The 19,391-nt window shown below is 44.5% G+C and overlaps 3 protein-coding genes and 1 long non-coding RNA gene across 9 annotated transcripts; 3 read left to right on the forward strand and 1 right to left on the reverse strand.

Moving 5' to 3' along the window:
* The first annotated feature begins 6 nt into the window (after nt 1-6).
* Nucleotides 7-6,825, forward strand: phospho1 (phosphoethanolamine/phosphocholine phosphatase 1). 5 transcript variants are annotated; one of them, XM_061845561.1, is made up of 3 exons: nt 7-679; nt 3,518-3,577; nt 4,698-6,825. In XM_061845561.1, the coding sequence occupies exon 3, from the start codon at nt 4,735-4,737 to the stop codon at nt 5,584-5,586; it is 852 nt and encodes a 283-aa protein (XP_061701545.1). In that variant the 5' UTR covers nt 7-679; nt 3,518-3,577; nt 4,698-4,734; the 3' UTR covers nt 5,587-6,825. The 5 variants fall into 5 exon arrangements, with proteins under 5 accessions (XP_061701545.1, XP_061701542.1, XP_061701543.1 ...); XM_061845558.1 differs by lacking the exon at nt 7-679 and adding an exon at nt 2,919-3,241 and having other exon boundaries at nt 4,784-6,825; XM_061845559.1 differs by lacking the exon at nt 7-679 and adding an exon at nt 3,138-3,237.
* A 1,160-nt stretch (nt 6,826-7,985) lies between these two features.
* On the forward strand, nt 7,986-10,848 carry rpl19 (ribosomal protein L19). Its single transcript, XM_061846454.1, has 6 exons — nt 7,986-8,033; nt 8,368-8,474; nt 8,888-9,010; nt 9,090-9,210; nt 10,476-10,586; nt 10,664-10,848. The coding sequence occupies exons 1-6, from the start codon at nt 8,029-8,031 to the stop codon at nt 10,785-10,787; spliced, it is 591 nt and encodes a 196-aa protein (XP_061702438.1). The 5' UTR covers nt 7,986-8,028; the 3' UTR covers nt 10,788-10,848.
* Nucleotides 10,701-13,120, reverse strand: LOC133514626 (uncharacterized). Its single transcript, XR_009798826.1, has 2 exons — nt 12,129-13,120; nt 10,701-11,641 (listed from the first exon to the last, which is right to left on the reverse strand). It is a non-coding gene; the product is annotated as an uncharacterized LOC133514626 (long non-coding RNA).
* On the forward strand, nt 11,658-16,691 carry LOC133514623 (alpha-2,8-sialyltransferase 8E-like). Of its 2 annotated transcripts, none has more exons than XM_061846452.1 (6): nt 11,658-11,970; nt 14,400-14,468; nt 14,535-14,609; nt 14,747-14,891; nt 15,428-15,633; nt 15,834-16,691. In XM_061846452.1, the coding sequence occupies exons 1-6, from the start codon at nt 11,750-11,752 to the stop codon at nt 16,309-16,311; spliced, it is 1,194 nt and encodes a 397-aa protein (XP_061702436.1). In that variant the 5' UTR covers nt 11,658-11,749; the 3' UTR covers nt 16,312-16,691. The 2 variants fall into 2 exon arrangements, with proteins under 2 accessions (XP_061702436.1, XP_061702437.1); XM_061846453.1 differs by lacking the exon at nt 11,658-11,970 and adding an exon at nt 13,134-13,289.
* Nucleotides 16,692-19,391: the final 2,700 nt, after the last annotated feature.

Below are 19,391 nucleotides of genomic sequence, written 5' to 3' on the forward strand. Positions count from 1 at the left end.
AGCGAGCACTAGACCGTGTGGAAGTAAGCCAGATGTCGATCTTATTTCAAAGTCTGTCACAGTTTTTGGGGTCAGGAGGTTCATTTGCCGGCTGCACGTGAGGCCTCAAGGTTTTATGGGATATTTGTTTATTTTTCTTTTTTTTTTTTTTTTGTAGATAACCAATACCAAGTAGCTTGTATCATGTTCAGGTGCATTGACCTTGGGCTGTTGTCGCTATTAATGACAGTTCCGAGGACCAGGGTTCAAGTCCCGGCCTCGCCTTTGTGGAGCTTGCATGTCCTCCCTGTGTCTGCGTTGGTTTTCTCCGGGTGCTCCGGTCCCCCCCCCCCCCCACATCCCAAAAACATGCAACATTAATCGGACGCTGTAAATTGCCCCTAGGTGTGATTGTGATTGCGACTATTTGTATCGATGTGCCCTGCGATTGCCTGCCGACCGGTTCAGGGTGTACCCCGACTCCTGCCCGTCGACAGCTGGGATAGGCTCCGGCGCTCCCTGCAACCCTTGTGAGGATAAGCAGCTAAGAAAAGGGATGGATGGATTTTGGTGTGTGCACCCTGGCCACCTGGTGGCAATATATGCTACAGATAGGCATCAGATCTACTGGAAGCGCCCCACGTTTCAGTATGCCAGGAGTATTGGTCACTCTTTGCAGCAGATAAAGAATATACGCACCGTGAGTATTGTTATGTTATTGGTCTGCATGTGTTGCTCCACCGTTGAGGTTCAGATATCGATCACCTAAAGGGTAACAAAACCGTTTACATAGATGCTAATTGTTAGCCCCTGTGCCTAACGTGATTCCTGTTCTATGTTAGCGTTAATCTAGTAGAGGCTACGCAGTTGTTTTCGATACACAAAAGTGCAATTTTCCTTCATCCTAACCTTGATTTTAGATAAACAGCTAAAAATTTATGTATATCTCGAAAACGGTCACTTGTGAAGCGAGTCGAGTCACCTGCCACCATGCAGCACTCCTATGATAAAAACAGCTGGCATAGACTCTGGCACTCCCCTCGACGCTCGTGAGGATAAGCAGCAAAAGAAAATGGATGGATGCTTGGATACATACCTTGTTCATACCAAAACGGCACCCAATTTCATGTCAGTCAGTGTGTGCATGTGTTGTGTTTTTTTTTTTTTTTTTGTGTGTGAAGTGTTGTGTGTGTGTGTGTGTGTGTGTGTTGTGTGTGTGTGTGTGTGTGAATTTTTGTGGGTATGTATGTGTTTGCATGTTATGCGTGTACTAGTGTTTGTGTACTATGAGTGTGTTGCTAGTGTACGCGTGACGGTTTGTGTTGGTTATTCGTGTTTTGACGTTAGTGTGTGCGAATTGTGTGTTTGCCCGGCGCACCGTTTTGTTTTTAGTATTGCGTGCAACTGTGCGTGAAACTGCCAAGTCCTCAGTGGGAGTACGCGCTGCAGCGACGGGTGAGTCCAAGTGAGCCGGATGGATCCGGAGAGCCGTGATTCACCGCCGACGAGTAGGCGGTGGGCTCGCGAGGTTGGGAGATAATAACACCCTGTACAACATTTCCTTTTCGCTTTTGGCTCGGTGCGCCAGCTGCGTGGTGTTCGGCTGCAACGGCCGCCATGAAGCTGGCCTACATTCCTGTTGAGAGTTTAGATTTTTTTTGTTTTTTTAAATAAATATTCAGAAGTCACGAGGGAATAGGCAAAATATGCTTTCTCGCACAAGCGTGGCATCATACTTTAACCCTTGCCAGACAAGCGGCGGCGGCCGGTCAATAGAGGGCATCGGGGCGCTGCCCCAATGCTGGCTGTGGTCACCAAATCACTTTATTTGAAGACAAACAAATATTTCAAAATGCATGTCAACGTGTTTTGCAATCAGGAGGATAAAACATATAGGGAAGCGTGATATTGCTTTGTCAGCATTTTTTTTTCATGACGCACTTCACGTTTGCAGATGAGACTAAAATGTTCGGGGGTATAGCGTCTATAGTGGGCCACATTACTGAAATATTTATTTAAGGCGGCACGGTGGCCTTACAGTTCTGAGGTCCCAGGTTCAATCCCGGACCCACCTGTGTGGAGTTTCCACGTTCTCCCCGTGCTTGCGTGGGTTTCCTCCGGGCACTCCGGTTTCCGCCCACATCCCAAAAACATGCAATATTAATTGGACACTCTAAATTGCCCCTAGGTGTGATTATGAGTGCGCATGTTTGTCTCCATTTAGCCTGCGATTGGCTGGCAACCACTTCAGTGTTTACCCCCCCCCCCTTCTGCCTGTTGACAGCTGGGATAGGCTCCAGCACTCCCCACGACCCTCGTGAGGATCAGCGGCAAAGAAAATGGATGGATGGATGATTTCTGCATGGATTACAGATTTGGGACAGCGAGCGCGATGACGTTTTTAAGAAAATCGTATAAACTTTGTATTGTGGTAATATTGCAGTCACTTTAGAGTGATTTTTTTTTTTTTTTTTAATGATTCTGTTAGTAATATTCTGCGTTGAATCTGATACGCTATTATTGTCCGGATATTAGTGTCTATAGCTGTATAGATGCTTGCCAACCGGGGGAGGGAAGAAGCTGCTGCGTAAATTTATTCTGTATTTTTCTTTCATGTAAACCAGCAAAGACATAAAACGTCGAATAAAAGCCCTTAGTGAAGTTTACTTTCAGTATGTCCGTTTGAAATTGTTCCTCTGTGTTTTTCGACCAAGTTAGCAAGAGCTAACGTTTTGGCTAACACTGGCAATGTTTATAGCAACATTCAAACGTGTTTTACGTGAAATAAAAACTTTCAGGATGCACTTGAATAATTTCTATATGATGAAACCTAAAACATTACAACTTACAGCTTCGATTCTTCAACGTTATCCAGTATATTTTTATTTTTTCAGGGAATTCTAACAGTCTGGGCGAAATATTTTTTTTCTGGTTAACTAAACCATTTTTAATGCGAAAAAAAAAAATGAACCAATCTGGTAGTGACGTTCCCGTGACCCTTGTGAGGATACGCGGCTCAGAAAATGTACGGATGGATATTAGTGAAGTCTATGAGCGTAGCCGACTGGAGGAAGCCGGATTTTCTATGCTTTTGCCTTGCACGTGAACGCGCACCGCGGGGCTGTCATTAAATGGGCGGGCATGCGGCGGCGCGTTCGCGTGTCCCATAAAAGCGTCGGAACCCGGCGCTTTCCTCTCATTGGAACGGGACCGAACCTCAAAACGACCGAAGAGTGCCGACCCACCCCTGTGACACAAGTATGTACGTTCTCGATGCATATTTTCGATATATTACGACGACTGACGGGTGCTTTTGCTTCTGTTGATGCAGTATTTTCCTTGAGAAAGTAGGTCAAAGGTTTCATATCGACAGTTTCGCTACATTTCAATGCATGGAAAATTGTCACTTTAATGAATACTTCCTTTTTCATCCATCCTTTCATTTTCTGTCCCGCGTATCCTCGTTTTTTTTTTTTTTAATTTTCATCATATGTGGTCTCTGTCGAAATATATTATGTATTTAACATGTTAATTACAGGCGCACATCTTGAAGGGACGCCCGATCTGGTGATCTTCACCCAAGACACTCAGCTATCAAGTGAGTTAAAAAAATGAAATAAAAATAAAAAATAAGAGAGAAAGTAAAACTGGAACTTTTTTTTTTTTTGCATTGGTCCATATATAAGGCACACCTGCACCATGTACAAAAGTTGTCAATAAATCCATTTTCAGGATGATGATAATGTCTAGTATTACATTAAAAAAAATTGAATATTCTACATCATGGGTGTCAAAGTCAAATTTTCTCGTGGGCCACATTGTGGTTCCAGTTTCCCTCAGAGAGCCGTTATGACTGTGAAACAATATGAATATTTAATTGTCTCATCGTATTTACATCATCAATTTATTGTGTACTTTTGGAATCAGAAATCAAGGTTAATGTGTTTTTCAACTGTTCATGTTTGGTCACACGAAAATGCTTGTAATATCTCGACGTTATCATTTATCATTTGTGTGACAATTTGAAATTTTTGCACAGATTTTTACAAGAATCATTGAAATTGAAAATCATGTGGCGGGCCGGATCTGGCCCTCGGGCCTTGAATTTGACACCTGTGTTCTAAATAATTAAATTCTCGTACAAGTTTGAATAAATATTTTTTTGTTAACCATAGTGTAGTACAACCATCTCAGCAACGTAAAAAAAATGGAATAAAAAAGTAATAAAACTGGGATAATAACATCTCTGCTTCACAGTTGAGAGATTCCAACCCAGAACAATTGATTACTTCATACGAATAAAGAGAACATTGCTAACATTCACATACAAATATCTTACTAATTAATCATTTGATTTAAAAAAAAATCTTAAAAAAATAGGTCAAACTATTTTTGGTTTTGGTTAGGCTCTGGGATGGATGAAAAGCTTTTCCATTCATTTCAATGGGGGAAGATGATGTGAGATATGAACGTTTTGAGTAATGGGCGTGGTTATGGAACAAATGAAACTCATAAATGAAGACATCACTGTGTATCCCTTTTTTTTTTGTTGACATTTTTGTTTGGCAGTGTGCCATCTTTCAAATAAAGCTCGGCAAACCGTGTTTTATAAGATGGCGCCGGCGTACCTAATAAAGGGGCAAGTCCCTCGACTTCCTGCGTACATTTTCGGGTAGAGCTTGAACTTCAACTCCAGTAATAATGTTCTCCCCCGGTAGCCTCAGCCTGGGATGCAGTAAACGAGGCGCGACAGTCATGGGGGACTCGTTCTTCAACTGCTGTTATCTCCCACCCCAACCCCCAGGCGAGGAGGAGCCCCCCGGCTCCCGAACCCGCCGCGATAGCAGCATGGCCTCTCGCGTCTCCCCGGACAGGCGCTTCCTCATCTTCTTTGACTTTGACGAGACCATCGTGGACGAGACCAGCGACGACATGGTGGTGCAGTTGGCCCCCGGCCAGCATCTGCCCACCTGGCTGAAGGACACGTACCAACCGGGCCGCTACAACGAGTACATGCAACGGGTCCTGGCCTACCTGTCCGAGCAGGGGGTCACCGAAAGCGACATCCGCGGTGTCATGGAGAAGCTGCCGGCCACCCCGGGCATGCTGGGGCTGCTCCAGTTCCTGCGCAACCGCCCGCCAAGCGACTTCGAAGTGGTCCTGGTGTCGGACTCCAACACCTTCTTCATCGAGTCCTGGCTGAGACGAGCCGGCTCCCGGTCCCTGTTCCACCGCATCTTCTCCAACCCGGCCACCTTCAACAGGGACGGCCGGCTGGTCCTGAGGCCCTTCCACGCCCACGAGTGCCCGCGCTGCCCCGAGAACATGTGCAAGCAGGCCGTGGTCCGGGAGTACGTCACGCGCCGGACCCAGGAAAGGGGCCGCCCCTACCAGAGGGTCTTCTACGTGGGCGACGGCGCCAACGACTTCTGCCCGGCGCTCGCCATGGGGCCCCGCGACGTGGCCTTCGCGCGGAGGGACTTCCCCATGCACCGCCTCATCACCGAGACCCACGAGGCCATGCCGGGGGAGTTCAAAGCGGTCACGGTGCCCTGGACATCCGCCGAGGACGTGGTCCAACGTCTCAGGAAGCTGGTGGCCGAGTAAGGTGGGGGTGGGGGGCGGAGTCGGGTCGTGCCGGCATCGGAATCGATTAATTCATCGTTAACAATTCAGCCATCTGGAATTGATTGTTGGAGTGCACTACAGGGGTGCAATCAGTAGGGGCGCTATTGACTCAATTGCAACTCGTTTGCATCCCGAAGTAAAAGAAGAAGAAAACCTAACAAAACTTTGATCGTCGTCCGAATTAATCCATCGAGCAAATTTACCAGAATGCCCATCCCTAATAAATGGAAATGTAATGGTTTTCCAGCGCATTATTGAAAAACTGAGGAGAAAATAAAAAAAAAAAATGAAGAAACTAGTATTAAAAACCAAATGCACATTTCATATTTATAATTTTTTTTCACCAACTGCACCACATAAGGTTGTACTTGAATGCCCTTATCATAATACATGCATGCATTTCAGAAGACATTATTGGGGGAAAAAATTAATTAACAATAAAAATCAAAGCAAAATGTCAATTAATATTTATACATTATTTTTTACCACGTAATGATAGAATTGAATGCCCACCCTTATTAAAAAGTACTTGTGCCAAAATGTATTTTACGGTGCATTATTGGAAATCTTAAAAATTAAAATAAAAAACGCTCGTGTGTCTCTAATGAGCACAAATGCATGTCAAAGTGAAATAAAACAGCGCATAAATAATGAAGACGTTTAATATTTAAAAGTTACAAAGTAGAATTTGACACAATGAGGAGTAAAGACCTTTGCTAAAATATGTTTTAAAATGAAGACTTGTCATATTTGTACATGAATCATTTATTTGTCCCCGGCCCACCATTGGGTTGCGACCCAAAATGGCTGAAACAAAACCGAAGGCAATAATATCATCGCGTCGCCTCATGAAAATCATTTTTGTGTGCTTACCGAGTCATGTGCCTGTTTGTTTGGCCTCCTTGGAGCGGGGAGCATTCCATAATAAATATAATGTCCTTCAAACCATATATGTACAAATATGTTATCTGTTAGCAATGATTGTCTTGTCTGCACATTTGCATTCCTGTTCTATTATAATCTAAGTTAAAGCACTCATCCTGTGTTGAAGATTGTCTACGTTGTCACAACATTACACACAACACGAGGTGCTTCTTTCCAAATATTGTTTTCTAAACATAACTGTATCTGTTTGAAGTCTTTTGTGTCTTTTGCCGTGTAGGCCAAGGCCTACTCGAGGAATTTGTTACCAATAGCAATACGGGAATAAAGCCATCAACCGAAGCCATGTTTGTGTTTTTATTTATTAAACCATAAATCGGGATTGATTTTTGTCTTTAGTGTAATTATTAATTTCCCTGTAAATCATTACTTCAGAATAGTCATCGTGGAAGCGATGGATAGACTATACATGCCGAAGTAGAACTATTCTAAACTTAATGTATCATCATCATAAATCAAAAGTTTAGCTTCTATTTTTTTAATTCTCCGCCACGAATATCTGTTCCACATATTTCAATTATTTTATCTTTAATTAAATTATCACTAACATGTTTTTTTCTGAATTTCCCTGACATAGCAGCTCAGTTCTAATTATTGACCATAAAAGATGCCCTGTCATTTAAATTTTTTTGTGTAGCATAAACATGTAGTTCATGCAAAACTGAGCAATAATTCTCAAGAATTGAGCGAGCACCCCCTGGCGGTACGTGAATGAATCACTGTTTATAACAAAAATGTCATATACAGTACTGTGTAATCTTTTGTTCATTTATCGTATTATTCTTTCATTTTCTTTAAAAAATGTGCACTTATAAGTTTTGATTTCACCCTCTCAATTTTTACGAAAAAAAATTCCTATTATGCCACAAGAAGTTCCACCACACCCCAACCATCCCTGCTAGCGGTTCTACGGGGGGGAATTTACGGCATCCCAAAATGCCAATTAAAAAAAAAACATCTAATATAGTTTTTTATTATAATTTTAATTATTTTGGGGGAGGGCACCCCTGCACTAACGTATTCAAACACAACTGAAAAATGTAACCACACATACTGAAATCCAATATTTTTTTTATTTAATTATTATCCTCTCCATATAAGCGCCCAGAAAAAGCTTCATGTCGCGTAAGGTCTAAAAAATAAAAACATTTTGAAATATTGAAATCCCACCGAGACTTCGTTCTCGAGCAACTTTATGACCCACAATGCAACGCAACGACACCAGTCGTTACCATTACGGCGCGAAGGGGAGTATATTGAAGATATTGTTACAAATGATGAGTTGTCTTCAATAAAAGCAAAAAAAAGTATTATTTTAGCCTCATAAAACATAATTTAATTGTGAATTAAGCACTATTGGTTCAGATTTTTACCCAGTTTAATGGAAAGTTCTTTTCATGAGCTGAGATGGAACTACCTCCTTAGTGGTGCATTCCCGTCCGCCGTCGAATTCTTCCTTTTTCTGTCGAAGTAGATGACATGAGGTAAGCTTGCAGTCGATAGAAGGTTGGATATTCTATTTAAACTCTTTAAATACACGTTTTGATACATCGCGGCTCCAAATGAAGCGATAATGTTACGTTTTTGGTGATACGGGTAGTAAATCGACCTCCAAATACCGTCATGGCCTGCTTAGTCGTGGCTTCGCGTCCCACGATGTAGCGGAGCGAGAGGCCATGTTGTCAACCCGGCTAGTAGTTAGCAGCATCCCCGGCTAACTACGCATAGTCCACGTTAGAAATGCGACATTTTCAAAGTTAAAACTAAATAGCTGTATGTTTCAGTTGCTTGACTGTGTGTTGTGTCGGTGTCGTGCAGCATGCTGCGGCTCCAGAAAAGACTCGCGGCGAGCGTGCTGCGCTGTGGTAAGAAGAAGGTCTGGCTGGACCCCAACGAGACCAACGAGATCGCCAATGCGAACTCCCGTAAGCAGACCCAAAATGTCACTTTTGGCTCTCCGAATCGGCCATTTGCCTACTTTTACCTTTTGCCCATGTGATCTGGATGACTGAGATTCTAAATTTACTTAAAGCTGGGGAGGGGGGTACTTTTTTTTTTTTTTTACATCGTTACAATAAGCTAAAAATAATATATATTTAAAATGTCTGTATAGCCACATTTCTGGTAATGACATAGTATACATATTTTTTTTTAAAATAGATTGCCACCATTTCCACGTAGACACAGCCTAATTTTCCTTAAAAAAAAAAAATCCCAAATCGTATCTCTGCTGCATTGTGTATTATTTGACGACAGAGGGCGCCCTCGTCCAAGCAGTCTGAAGTCTGCTTGAATGCCAAAATTCCACCTCACTTCCTTTTTTGATGTCTCGTTCCAGGCCAGCAGGTCCGCAAACTTGTGAAGGATGGCCTCATCATCCGCAAGCCCGTCACGGTCCACTCCAGGGCCCGCTGCCGCAAGAACACGTTGGCACGCCGCAAGGGCAGGCACATGGGCATCGGTAAGCGCCGTGCACATGCCCGCTGCGGCCGGGAACGCGGCTCGGATTTTGCACCAACGGTTCGCCGTCTCATCTGTAGGTAAGAGAAAGGGTACCGCCAACGCCCGTATGCCCGAGAAGCTGTCGTGGATGCGCCGTATGAGGATCCTGCGTCGCCTGCTGCGTCGCTACAGGGAGTCCAAAAAGATCGACAGGCACATGTAAGACAAATTGTTTAAACATTTAAACAGATTTATTCAACATATTATATACATATTTAAAGAGACAAACATTTCGAAGCATGAAATTAGTTTTTGTGATCCTGATGTCACAAACCAAAAGCTGGAACAAGAAGAAAAGTGAGTATTTCGTGCTGCGTGCGCTGAATAACTCGAGATGGCAGTAACAGCTTTCCAATACCCGATGATCGTTTTATTTACATTTAAATTCTTAACCACTATGTAATCAATGCTCAAAATACTGTATGGTGTTTGTATGAATGTAAAACCACGATCTATAGATATTCGATCATATGATCAGCATTGGAACATCTGCCATGTTGATTTTAACCATATTTTAAACCCTGATCGGTATATCAGTTTGCTTAAATATTTTCCAATATCGTTGAATGCGGTATTATGAGGTTTAAAATGGTAGTTACTGTAATTCCCGGACTACAGAGCGCACCTGGTTATAAGCCTCACTCAGTACATTTGTAAAGGAAATACCATTTGGTACATTCATGGGCCGCAGCCGTGTCAAACCCGCAAGTGCCCAAATTGAAACACGAGATACTGTATTTACAAAGAGAGAGAGAGAGAGAGAGAGTTTAGCGCAAATGCTAGCGCCGCTGTGCTAACGCTAGCGTTGCGCTATCAGGGCCGGTTTAAAAAAAAAAAACAACCCACTGGTAAAAATCATTGAGAGACGGCAATAAACACGCTAGCGCAGCGCTAACAGGGTCGGACTGGTAAAAGTCACTTCCTCGGCACACATATTCCACCGGTTTTCTGCTCGAGTGCCCCCTTGCAGCCGTTAGAAAAAAATGCACAAATTAGCCGCATAAGCCGCAAGGTTAAAAACGTGTGGAAAAAAAGTTGCGGCAAATAGGCCGCAAATTACAGTGAGTTCACTGAAACTTCAGATGTGGCCATCTTTAAACCACGCCGTTCACAGTTCAAATATCTCTTGCCGCCCTAAGTCTGCAAAGAAATAAAGTTAAATTACACTCCAATCAAGTCATCCTACGGATGTGTGTTTAATGCAGGCCTCAGCAACCTTTTTGAGGCTGAGGGTTACTTCGAAGGGTTACGTGGCCTGTTTGCGGCAAATTTCAGACTCAGTACATTACACGGACATATAATATTTTTGTTTGAATTTATTGTAGTAAATGGCATGACAGGCATTTTAAATTTGTAATTCACGTAAGCAAGTCAGATTCAGAATTTAAAGCACAAATAATGGTCAAAATATGTGGCCTCCCCAGGTACCACAGTCTGTACTTGAAGGCCAAGGGTAACGTGTTCAAGAACAAGCGCATCCTCATGGAGCACATTCACAAGCTGAAGGCCGACAAAGCTCGCAAGAAGCTCCTGGCGTACGTGCACACACCCACTTTTGTCTTCGTTCTCCGCGGCTGGGCTGAAATTAAATTTTGTGGTTTTGTTCTCGCAGGGATCAAGCCGAGGCCCGCCGTACCAAGACCAAGGAAGCCCGCAAACGCCGAGAGGAGCGCCTCCAGGCCAAGAAGGAAGAAATCATCAAGAACCTGTCCAAGGAGGATGAGGGCAAAAAGTGATCGGGCCTCCCAATCATCCACCTGTCTGTGGATTGTTGACAATAAAATGGACATAAAGACACGCCCTGCCTCTTCTGCTTGACTTAATCCATCCATCCAGCCCTTTTCTTTGCCGCTTATCCTCACGAGGGTCGCAGAGTGTCGGGGTCTATCCCAGTGATTAATGGGCAGGAGGCGGTGTACGCACCCTGAACTGGTTGCCAGCCAATCGCAGGGCACATCGAGACAAACAGTCGGACTCACAATCACACCGAGGGGCAATTTAGAGTGTACATAAATAGAAATATATATTTTGAAAATTTCATAAAGGCAGTCAAGATTTTGAGAATTTGTGACGTGTGGTATTTTTACGACATGCCTCGTGGGGAACCGTGTGATGATGACCCCTGGCCTCGAGAAAATATAACCATAATAATACACTGAAAGGTAGGTCAACTTTTCTGCAAGCTTTCTTAACATTTAATATCAAGATAGAGATGTCTCATTTTTAATCAAAGGGAAATCACTAGCGTTCATCATTCAGAAGTAGCATTAGCATAGCTTCAGGGGGGGGGTTTCAAATGTTTAAATGCAAATGTACTTAAAAACGAAATAGATGAAGGGTGTGCCATGTTTTGCCTGACTTCCTGTTTCTTAAGGCCGCAGAACACAACTTCCTCTTTTCCAACACCCCCCCACACACACACACACACACACAATAATGATGAGAGTACGAAACCGAGCCGAGGAGGGGCGGGGAGCGGGCGATGCTGCCTTGACGATGGCCTCCCTCTTTCTTTGTCTATGTCTGTCTATCCATTCCAGGAAGTATTTCTCCATGATGTCACACAAGCAAAGAGCAGCACAGTTCCTGTCTAGAAGGGCAAACGGGGGGAGGGTCAGTGTCACACAGACAAGAGATTCCATTTTTTTTTTTTTCTGACAGCCATACAAGTAATTATTTGTTACTATCACTTTCTCGTATGCTTACGGCACTTTCTCCCACGCAAAGTTTTAACTTTTTTTCTACCAACATTACGACTACTTCTTTTCCTCCTATTTTACCCACTGATTTTATCGTTGACCATTTTAACAGCAGAATTCAGTCAAGCTCCACTAAAAAAATAAAAACACTCACAAAATCTAATCTGACGAGGGGAATCGAACAAGAACGCTGCAGTGGCAGAGAGATAACACGGCTCAGGTAAAAGATCACAATCAACTAGCTAATAAAGGTTTATGACAATGTGGTAAGAAGTTCTAAATGTGCTTTTTTTCAGAGGGGGCTTTGAATGTGATACATTTTCTCAAGTAACATTTTGGATGAATCGTATCTGTAATAATATTTTTAATGAAGCATACCTTGTACTTTTAGACTATGCAAAGAAACAGTACTTTGCAATTACCCGTCACGCCTTGCGACGGCCGCCATCTTTGCGTGTCTTAAAGATCAGAGAACACAGGTGATAGGTGAAAAGTTTTTTTCTATCGTTAATCTATCCGATTGGTCTAAGAGTTATGACGTCGTAGAAAAGGGGAATCGTGGGATTGTGTTGACGTAATCGGAAACCTCTCCATAATATACATGCTACTTTAATTTATCAATAATTACGAGGATGATCTATTTGTATCTACTTTTTAATTTTTGCGCCAATCCTCTATGGTTCAATGACTTTTGACCCCAGGTCACCAATCAAACGACACAAGAAAGTCACATGTCCACAAACAAAGTCTTCGATTGGGCCAATCGCAGTGAGTCGTGACAACCGCGTTGGACTCGTGTTTACGTTCCAAACTACGTAAAACTACAGCTGCAACGTAGTTTGTTTTTTTTTCTTCTTCCAGACGTTTCGGCCCACTTCTAATTTGAGAAAACACCTTTCCGATGTTTTTGCTGTCGTTTTGGCTCTGCATATGTCAATATTAGTGCTACTTTATGGCCGCAAGTATTCCAAATGTGTAAATTTTGATCTGAGAGCACCAATAGATGTTTACGGAAGTGACGTAACGAATCGCATGATTTTTCTCACAGTTAGGCAAAAAATAAACAATGGCGAGTATCAACAAAACGAATTACTGTAGCATGAAATCTCAACAATGCTCCAATTAAGTACGAAAGCTACCTTTTGGAGTCCAAAAGGGGTACTTTGAAAGTGACAAATACTTTCCCAGCAGGCTACATTATCATATGCGTAACTTTTGGAGCGATTTTTTTTTTAGGAGTACCTGTATTACGTTTCGCTTACGTAAAAAAAAAACCGGAAATGGTACGTGACTTCACACTTAGTGTCGAATTACCAATCAGCGTTTGCAAATAAACGCCGGCCGGCTGCACTATGACGCCCCCCAGTTGGCAAGGTAAAAGACGGGAGCGGCGGGGAGGGGGTGATTTTATTATTATTATTTTTTTTAATTTGGGGGGGGGGGCAACATGGCTTTCAGAGGCGCGTCGTCCGCCATAACTCTGCTGTGTCTGTGTAGCCTGTTGTCCAGCGTCACCTGGTACATGATCGACGATCAGAGGTTTGTGTGGGGCGAGCAATTATGAATATACCCGTGAAATCGGGACACGCTCATCCGCAGATGCCCTGGAGGCACGCATGCATCCACGGAGCGATTGTGTCCAATGAATGAATGAATCTTTTGTCCCTCCGAAAGCTGCGAATCTTCGGTTATTTGTGCCTTGGCTGAATGCAATCTTTCCCGCTGACGTACCAGAAGTGATGTTGCTTCACTTTTATGCACTCCAACGTGTTTGTGAAACATTTTTTAAGTTCGGCTAGTTGGTGGAGGACATGATGATTATTACATTACTACAAGTTCCCCCCCCCCTCACGTTCTTTTTAATACCTTGGAAAGATTACAAAACGTTCATTTTAACCATTAAAAAGTCAAATATGGTATACTGTTTCACAAAAAGATAAATGTTGGTTGAGATGTCAATTTATGGTTATTTGATTGCATTTCTGAGTAGGGGGGGGAGAGAACAATTTTTGTGTATTTAATGTACAATTCTTTAGATAAATGTTACTTTATTTCTCCTTCACCTTTGCTCCAAGTTGTCAATTTTTTTCTTGATGTTATGATGTATTTATTTACGGTGGAGCAGCTGGTAAAGCGTTGGCCTCACAATTCTGAAGTCCTGGGTTCAATCCCAGCCTTCCCTGTGTGGAGTTTGCATGTTCCCCCCGTGCCTGCGTGGGTTTCCTCCGGGTGGACGCTCCGGTTTCCTCCCACATCCCCAAAACGCACAACATTAATTGGACCCTCTAAATTGCCCGTAGGTGTGATTGCGAGTGCGGCTGTTTGTCTCCACGTGCCCTGCGATTGGCTGGCAACCAGTTCAGGGTGTCCCCCGCCTCCAGTCCCGTTGAGAGTTGGGATAGGCTCCGGCACTCCCCGCGACCCTCGTGAGGATAGGCTAAGAACATGGATGGATATTTCACAAAATGACAAATGTTGAGTGAGATGTCAAATTATGGTTACTGGTATTTGATTGCATTCCAGAGTGGGGGGTAGAACAATTTTTGTCCATTTAATGTACAATTCTTTAGATCAATGTTTCTTCACCTGCACCCCCCCACCCTCCCACCATGGTTCTTGTTCCTCTCTGGCTACTTTGCATTTCCACAGTGCGCTGGCCTCTCACAAACCCCCCGCACAGAGGAAAACGTCTCCCTCTGTGCTTTGTAAAGGTTGCAGGTGAGGCGAGCGGCCTAATGGTTCAAGTCGTCTCCCGCGGTAACGCTTGTGTATTCCGTGTCGCAGGGAGCTGATTGACAAAGTGTTGAAGCGACACTCCAAAAAGTGGGAGAAGAACGAGGAGAACTACCGGAATTTTACGTAAGCTGAACGGGAAGATTTTGTGCAAATGTATGTAAAAAGGCGAGCATGCAAAGCAGGCCGCTGCTCAGATCGCGCGACCGACGCTAACCGAGCTCCTGCGACGCGAGCTCAAATTGTCCGTCGGTCCCGCGTAGGTCCATGCTGAGACGCTCGTGTCGAGGGTTCGAGAAGGCCATCATCACACAGTCAAACACGCCGGTGGGAACAAAAATCGTGTACGATGCCCAAAGGACCAAAACGCTGCGGGTGACGCCGGCCATCTTCAATACGTTCATCAAGGCACGCCTCATTTCGCATGACAGCCCCACCCCCCCACTTGTACCTTTTTTAAAAAAAAAAAAATTCCTATCATCTCAATATCACATTTTTTCAACTTTTTAGAAACTTTTTTTTTTTTTTTGTAACCTTAAAACCCGTTCAATGCCATTGACGAGTTTAAAAGTCAATTATATTAACAGCGAGGGCAGGCAGTGAACGGGTTTTAAATTTATAATTATTTTCCCATGACAACTTTGTGGAGCCTCGGTTCTCGACCACGATCCGTTCTAGAAGGCGGTTCGAAAACAGACTTCTTCAAAAACCAAATCAAGTTGTTATTTCCGGGGTTCAGCTGGTCTGTCTGCACGCTTTGTTATTTTACAGGTTTTGTTGGGGGGCGTTTGCGTACCGATTTTCGTTCGAAAACAGAAGCAAAAAAAAAAAAAAAAATCAAAATTTTCGTTCGAGAACCGAGGCTGTACCGTACTTCCCAACATTTCATTTTCTCACAACTTCCCGCGGCGACGCCGACCTTGATTGTGCGTCGATTTTTGTAGGAGCATCCGTTCTCCAGCAGGACCTTCTCCACGTGCGCCGTGGTCGGCAACGGAGGCATCCTGATGGACAGCGGCTGCGGGAAAACCATCGACTCGGCTCAATTTGTGATGAGGTGCAATCTCCCACCTTTGAGCGGCGAATACGGCAAGCACGTGGGCGTCAGGACGGACCTCGTCACGGCTAACCCAACCATCTTCAAGGACAAGTGACCGCAGGAACCGATCTTTTTTTTTTTTTTTTTTTTTGCCGCAATAACGTTCCCCGTTAAAACTATCCTGGAGGTTCTGAGTTCTGTCGCAGGTTGATTTGACTCCAAAATAGAAAAGGACTGTATTCAAAGCGGATTATCGCCACCTACGGGACTGGAGTAGAAACCGTTAATCCCTCCTGCGGTTTTCCGTGCAGGTACAAATCTCTTTCGGAACGACGGCGGGACGTCGTGGAGAGGCTCCAGAGCTACGGCAAATCCCTGATCCTCATTCCCGCCTTCTCTTTCGGCGTTAACACGCAGGTGTCCCTGCGGGTGGCCTACACCCTGGAGGACTTCGCCAGCCCCTCTCGCGCCGTGTTCTTCAACCCGGACTACCTTCGTAATCTGTCCCGGTTTTGGGCATCCAACGGCCTGAAGTCCCCGAGGCTCAGCACGGGCTTGATGATGGCCAGCCTGGCTCTGGAGGCGTGTTCCGACGTGCACCTGTTTGGCTTCTGGCCCTTTGGCCACCACCCGTACGGACTCTACACGCTGACCAATCATTACTACGATGACCACAAGGCCAATCGGCGGTTGCACGCCATGCCCGTGGAGTTTGACCTGCTGCTCAAGCTGCACAGTCGTGGCGTACTCAAGCTTCACCTCAGACGCTGTCAAACCAGCAAAAATTAGTTTCGGGAATGGACCAGGGAAGTAACTCATTCGCGCGCACAGAAAGCAAAAACAAACAATGATGACTGTTTGATCTTTAAAGGCTATTCCGATGAAGAAGAACTGAAAAGATAATCCTGACATTTTGTGAGCTGGATTATGTAGTACTTTTCGAGACTATTAATATTCAGCATTTGGCCATTGTAGATCAAAATGAATCTTGGTAAACTGGATGAAACGACTATCAACTGGAAATCAGTTTGTCTTCCAACTTTTAGCGAACAAGTAGGAAGGTTTATTTTGGTTTGGGCTTGAAGGGAATGAACTACAATCAAAATGTATCGGTCGTTGGGTGTGCTGTCACTGTTGTACTTCTTGCTTTGCACAGAGTAAAAATATAATTGCAAAGTTACTCATTATTATTATGGATGACTTCAAGTACTTGGGGTCAGCGATGGAGAGTGTGGTAAAGAAGTGAAAAAACGGGTCCAAGTGGGGTGGAACAGTTGGCGGCAGGTGTCTGGTGTTCTATGTGACAGAAGAGTCTCTGCCAGGATGATTGGCAAAGTTCATGAAACGGTGGTGAGGGCGGCCATGATGTACGGATCAGAGACGGTGGCACTGAAGAGACGACAGGAAGCAGAACTGGGAGGTGGCAAAAATGAAGATGTTGAGGTTCTCGCTCGGAGTGAACAGATTGGATAGGATTAGAAACGACCTCATTAGAAGGGACAGCCAACGTTGGAGGTTTCGGAGACAAGGTTAGAGAGACCAGACTTCGATGGTTTGGACATGTCCAGAGGCGAGAAAGTGAGTATTTTGGTAGAAGGGTGGTGAGGATGGAGCTGCCAGGCAAAAGAGCGAGAGGAAGACCAAAGAAAAGGTTGATGGATCTTGTGAGGGAGGACATGAGGACTGTGGGTTGCTCAAGAGGAAGATGCACGAGATAGGCTTAGATGGAAAAAGATGACACGCTGTGGCGACCCCTAACGGGACAAGCCGAAAGGAAAAGAAGTAGTCCCGTTAATTAGCGTATACCATGATGGAATCGCCGAAGCCGATCACGGTGGGGTGTACGACCCTCCGTGCCGTGACAGTCCCATCTTGATGCTAGCAGGGGGAAACCTTTTTCCAATGAGTGAAAGTTACAAGAGCGTTGCCATGGAGAGTTTCATTAGTTTTGCAAACAGCTTGTTTACACCAGTGTCCTTGATTATTTGATTTAATAAAACTCATTTTATTTTCCTTCGAGTTTAAATCCCAGGCACAATTGAGTTTGAGACCCCTGCTATAGAGCCAAGTCCCCATAGTGGTGGTTAGAAAGTCACAAATTTGAAAAAAAAAATCAGAGCTTATCGTGTGCTGTATTATGTAATGTTCAGTTTTTCGGTTTCTTTAAAACCGCATATGAGACTTTGGCTTGCTAGCCAAACTTCCCTTAAAACCGATTTGGGTCCGACCGGCCCGTTCCGGACGGCATCGTCGCGGTGCCGCCTTCCGCTTGGCGAGAAACCGCCCGAAGGCCGTTTTGAAGGTCCGAGCTGCTTAAGCGTTGCCCGAGCGAGGACGGCGACCGCCACTGGGACGGAACATCGTGCCGCAGCTGCGTGCCCGACCGGGTCGCCGTTGGGCCGGAGGACGGCTCGTGTGCGATCCCTCTCTGGGAAAGCAAACATTACATCCTGTTTAAAGCCCCAATTTGCTGGATGCGCTGACCCCCCACCCCGCCCCCCCACCCCAACCCCTCCAAACAGTCTGAGTGCTTCTTGGAATTGGGATTTTCATTCTTGCTGTAACAAATAATCCATTTTTTTTATGGGGTTCCTCAGGGTCCTCCCACGCTTGCCATCACTTTGGCTAGAAACACTCGACAATACTTGTCTAGTCCCATTTTACGCATTCCATTTTAAACATTTTTTTTTCGTCCTGTATCTATCTTTTAAGGATTTTTGCCTACACTGAACTTGTTTTTCTTTATTTCTTATCATTATGTTTTTCCTCGGGTGGCACGGTGGGAGCAGCTGGTGAAGTGTTGGCCTCACAGTCCTGAGGTCTCTGGTTCGATCCCCGCCCCGCCTGTGACCTCCCCCCCCCCCCCCAAAAAAAAAAAAAAGATGAAAAGTCATCTGGAGTTTTGGGATTTGAAATGTCCGCGGCGTGTTTTCGGCTCCCAAATTTAGCAATCTGACGCCGTTTCCACATGAATTATTCAGATGGGTTTGGGGCTCCGTGTTGGGTTGTCACATTGATGCCAAATCATGCAGTAGCACACATCAATGTGATCTTTCTAGATTTAAAAGACAATAATAATTACATGTCATAGAGAAACATGCTAATATCAATATGTAATTAGTGTTCCTCCGGTTTGGGCACGCCTGATTAACACGACGATGACGTTTTGAAATCTGAAACCGTAAAACAACACCGGTATTGTTCCAGTCTTGTAAACGGTTCCTCTGTGAACGTTATTGTTATTGGGGGGGGGGGGTTTGAGCCCGCAGCCCTTATCATATGTCGTCATCCATCCACTCACCTATTGGCTAAAAGTCTCTGGAGCGAATCCCAGCTGACTTTGCATTCACACCAACGGTCAACTCTGAAGACTCAATGACCCGAGGAGACTTTTAGTCGGAGAATTCCGGCGGACCATGGACCGATCAGTCCGGGCTTTCCGTCGGTCGGTTGGAGCGTGCGCGCAGGGCTCGACGCGACTCTGTTTTAAATACCCAATGTGCAATTCTCTTTGTTTGATGTGTACTTTGACCGTAACGTCAAAGTACACTAAAAAAAAAAAAACGTCAAATGAGAGCTTGTATCTTGGAAAAACTCGTCAGGTCGCTTGTACGGTACGTTCGCCACCCTGACAATCATTGACATCATTTTTTTTTTTTTTTTTCATTTTTCTCTCTCGCACGTCTGTGTATGAAACACTTTCGACGTTTTTAGCGCCTTTAAGCAGCACGCGCGTGCAATCCACCGCAGTCTGGTTCCGATTAGCTGCCTTTGAGCTTCTGGTATCGTTTCATGGCAAGTCATGTAAATTGGGAAAGTCTGCGGGGGTGGGGGGTGTTCGCCCATCTGCGTTTACCATACAGCACCCC

The sequence above is a fragment of the Syngnathoides biaculeatus genome, chromosome 16 (assembly GCF_019802595.1).
Source record: "Syngnathoides biaculeatus isolate LvHL_M chromosome 16, ASM1980259v1, whole genome shotgun sequence".
NCBI classification, from domain to species: Eukaryota; Metazoa; Chordata; class Actinopteri; order Syngnathiformes; family Syngnathidae; genus Syngnathoides; species Syngnathoides biaculeatus.

What these genes read in the sequence shown, in the direction of transcription:
- rpl19 (XM_061846454.1), top strand. An exon ending in AAAAAGATCGACAGGCACAT is followed by an intron (nt 9,211 to 10,475) that starts GTAAGACAAATT and finishes TGGCCTCCCCAG; the next exon opens with GTACCACAGTCTGTACTTGA. An exon ending in GCTCGCAAGAAGCTCCTGGC is followed by an intron (nt 10,587 to 10,663) that starts GTACGTGCACAC and finishes TTGTTCTCGCAG; the next exon opens with GGATCAAGCCGAGGCCCGCC.
- LOC133514623 (XM_061846452.1), top strand. Translation starts at nt 11,750, where the DNA reads ATGCTTACGGCACTTTCTCCCACGCAAAGTTTTAACTTTTTTTCTACC. An exon ending in GAGAACTACCGGAATTTTAC is followed by an intron (nt 14,610 to 14,746) that starts GTAAGCTGAACG and finishes GGTCCCGCGTAG; the next exon opens with GTCCATGCTGAGACGCTCGT. An exon ending in CCAACCATCTTCAAGGACAA is followed by an intron (nt 15,634 to 15,833) that starts GTGACCGCAGGA and finishes TTTTCCGTGCAG; the next exon opens with GTACAAATCTCTTTCGGAAC.
- phospho1 (XM_061845558.1), top strand. Translation starts at nt 3,121, where the DNA reads ATGCGGCGGCGCGTTCGCGTGTCCCATAAAAGCGTCGGAACCCGGCGC. An exon ending in CACCCCTGTGACACAAGTAT is followed by an intron (nt 3,242 to 3,517) that starts GTACGTTCTCGA and finishes TGTTAATTACAG; the next exon opens with GCGCACATCTTGAAGGGACG. An exon ending in CCAAGACACTCAGCTATCAA is followed by an intron (nt 3,578 to 4,783) that starts GTGAGTTAAAAA and finishes CCCAACCCCCAG; the next exon opens with GCGAGGAGGAGCCCCCCGGC.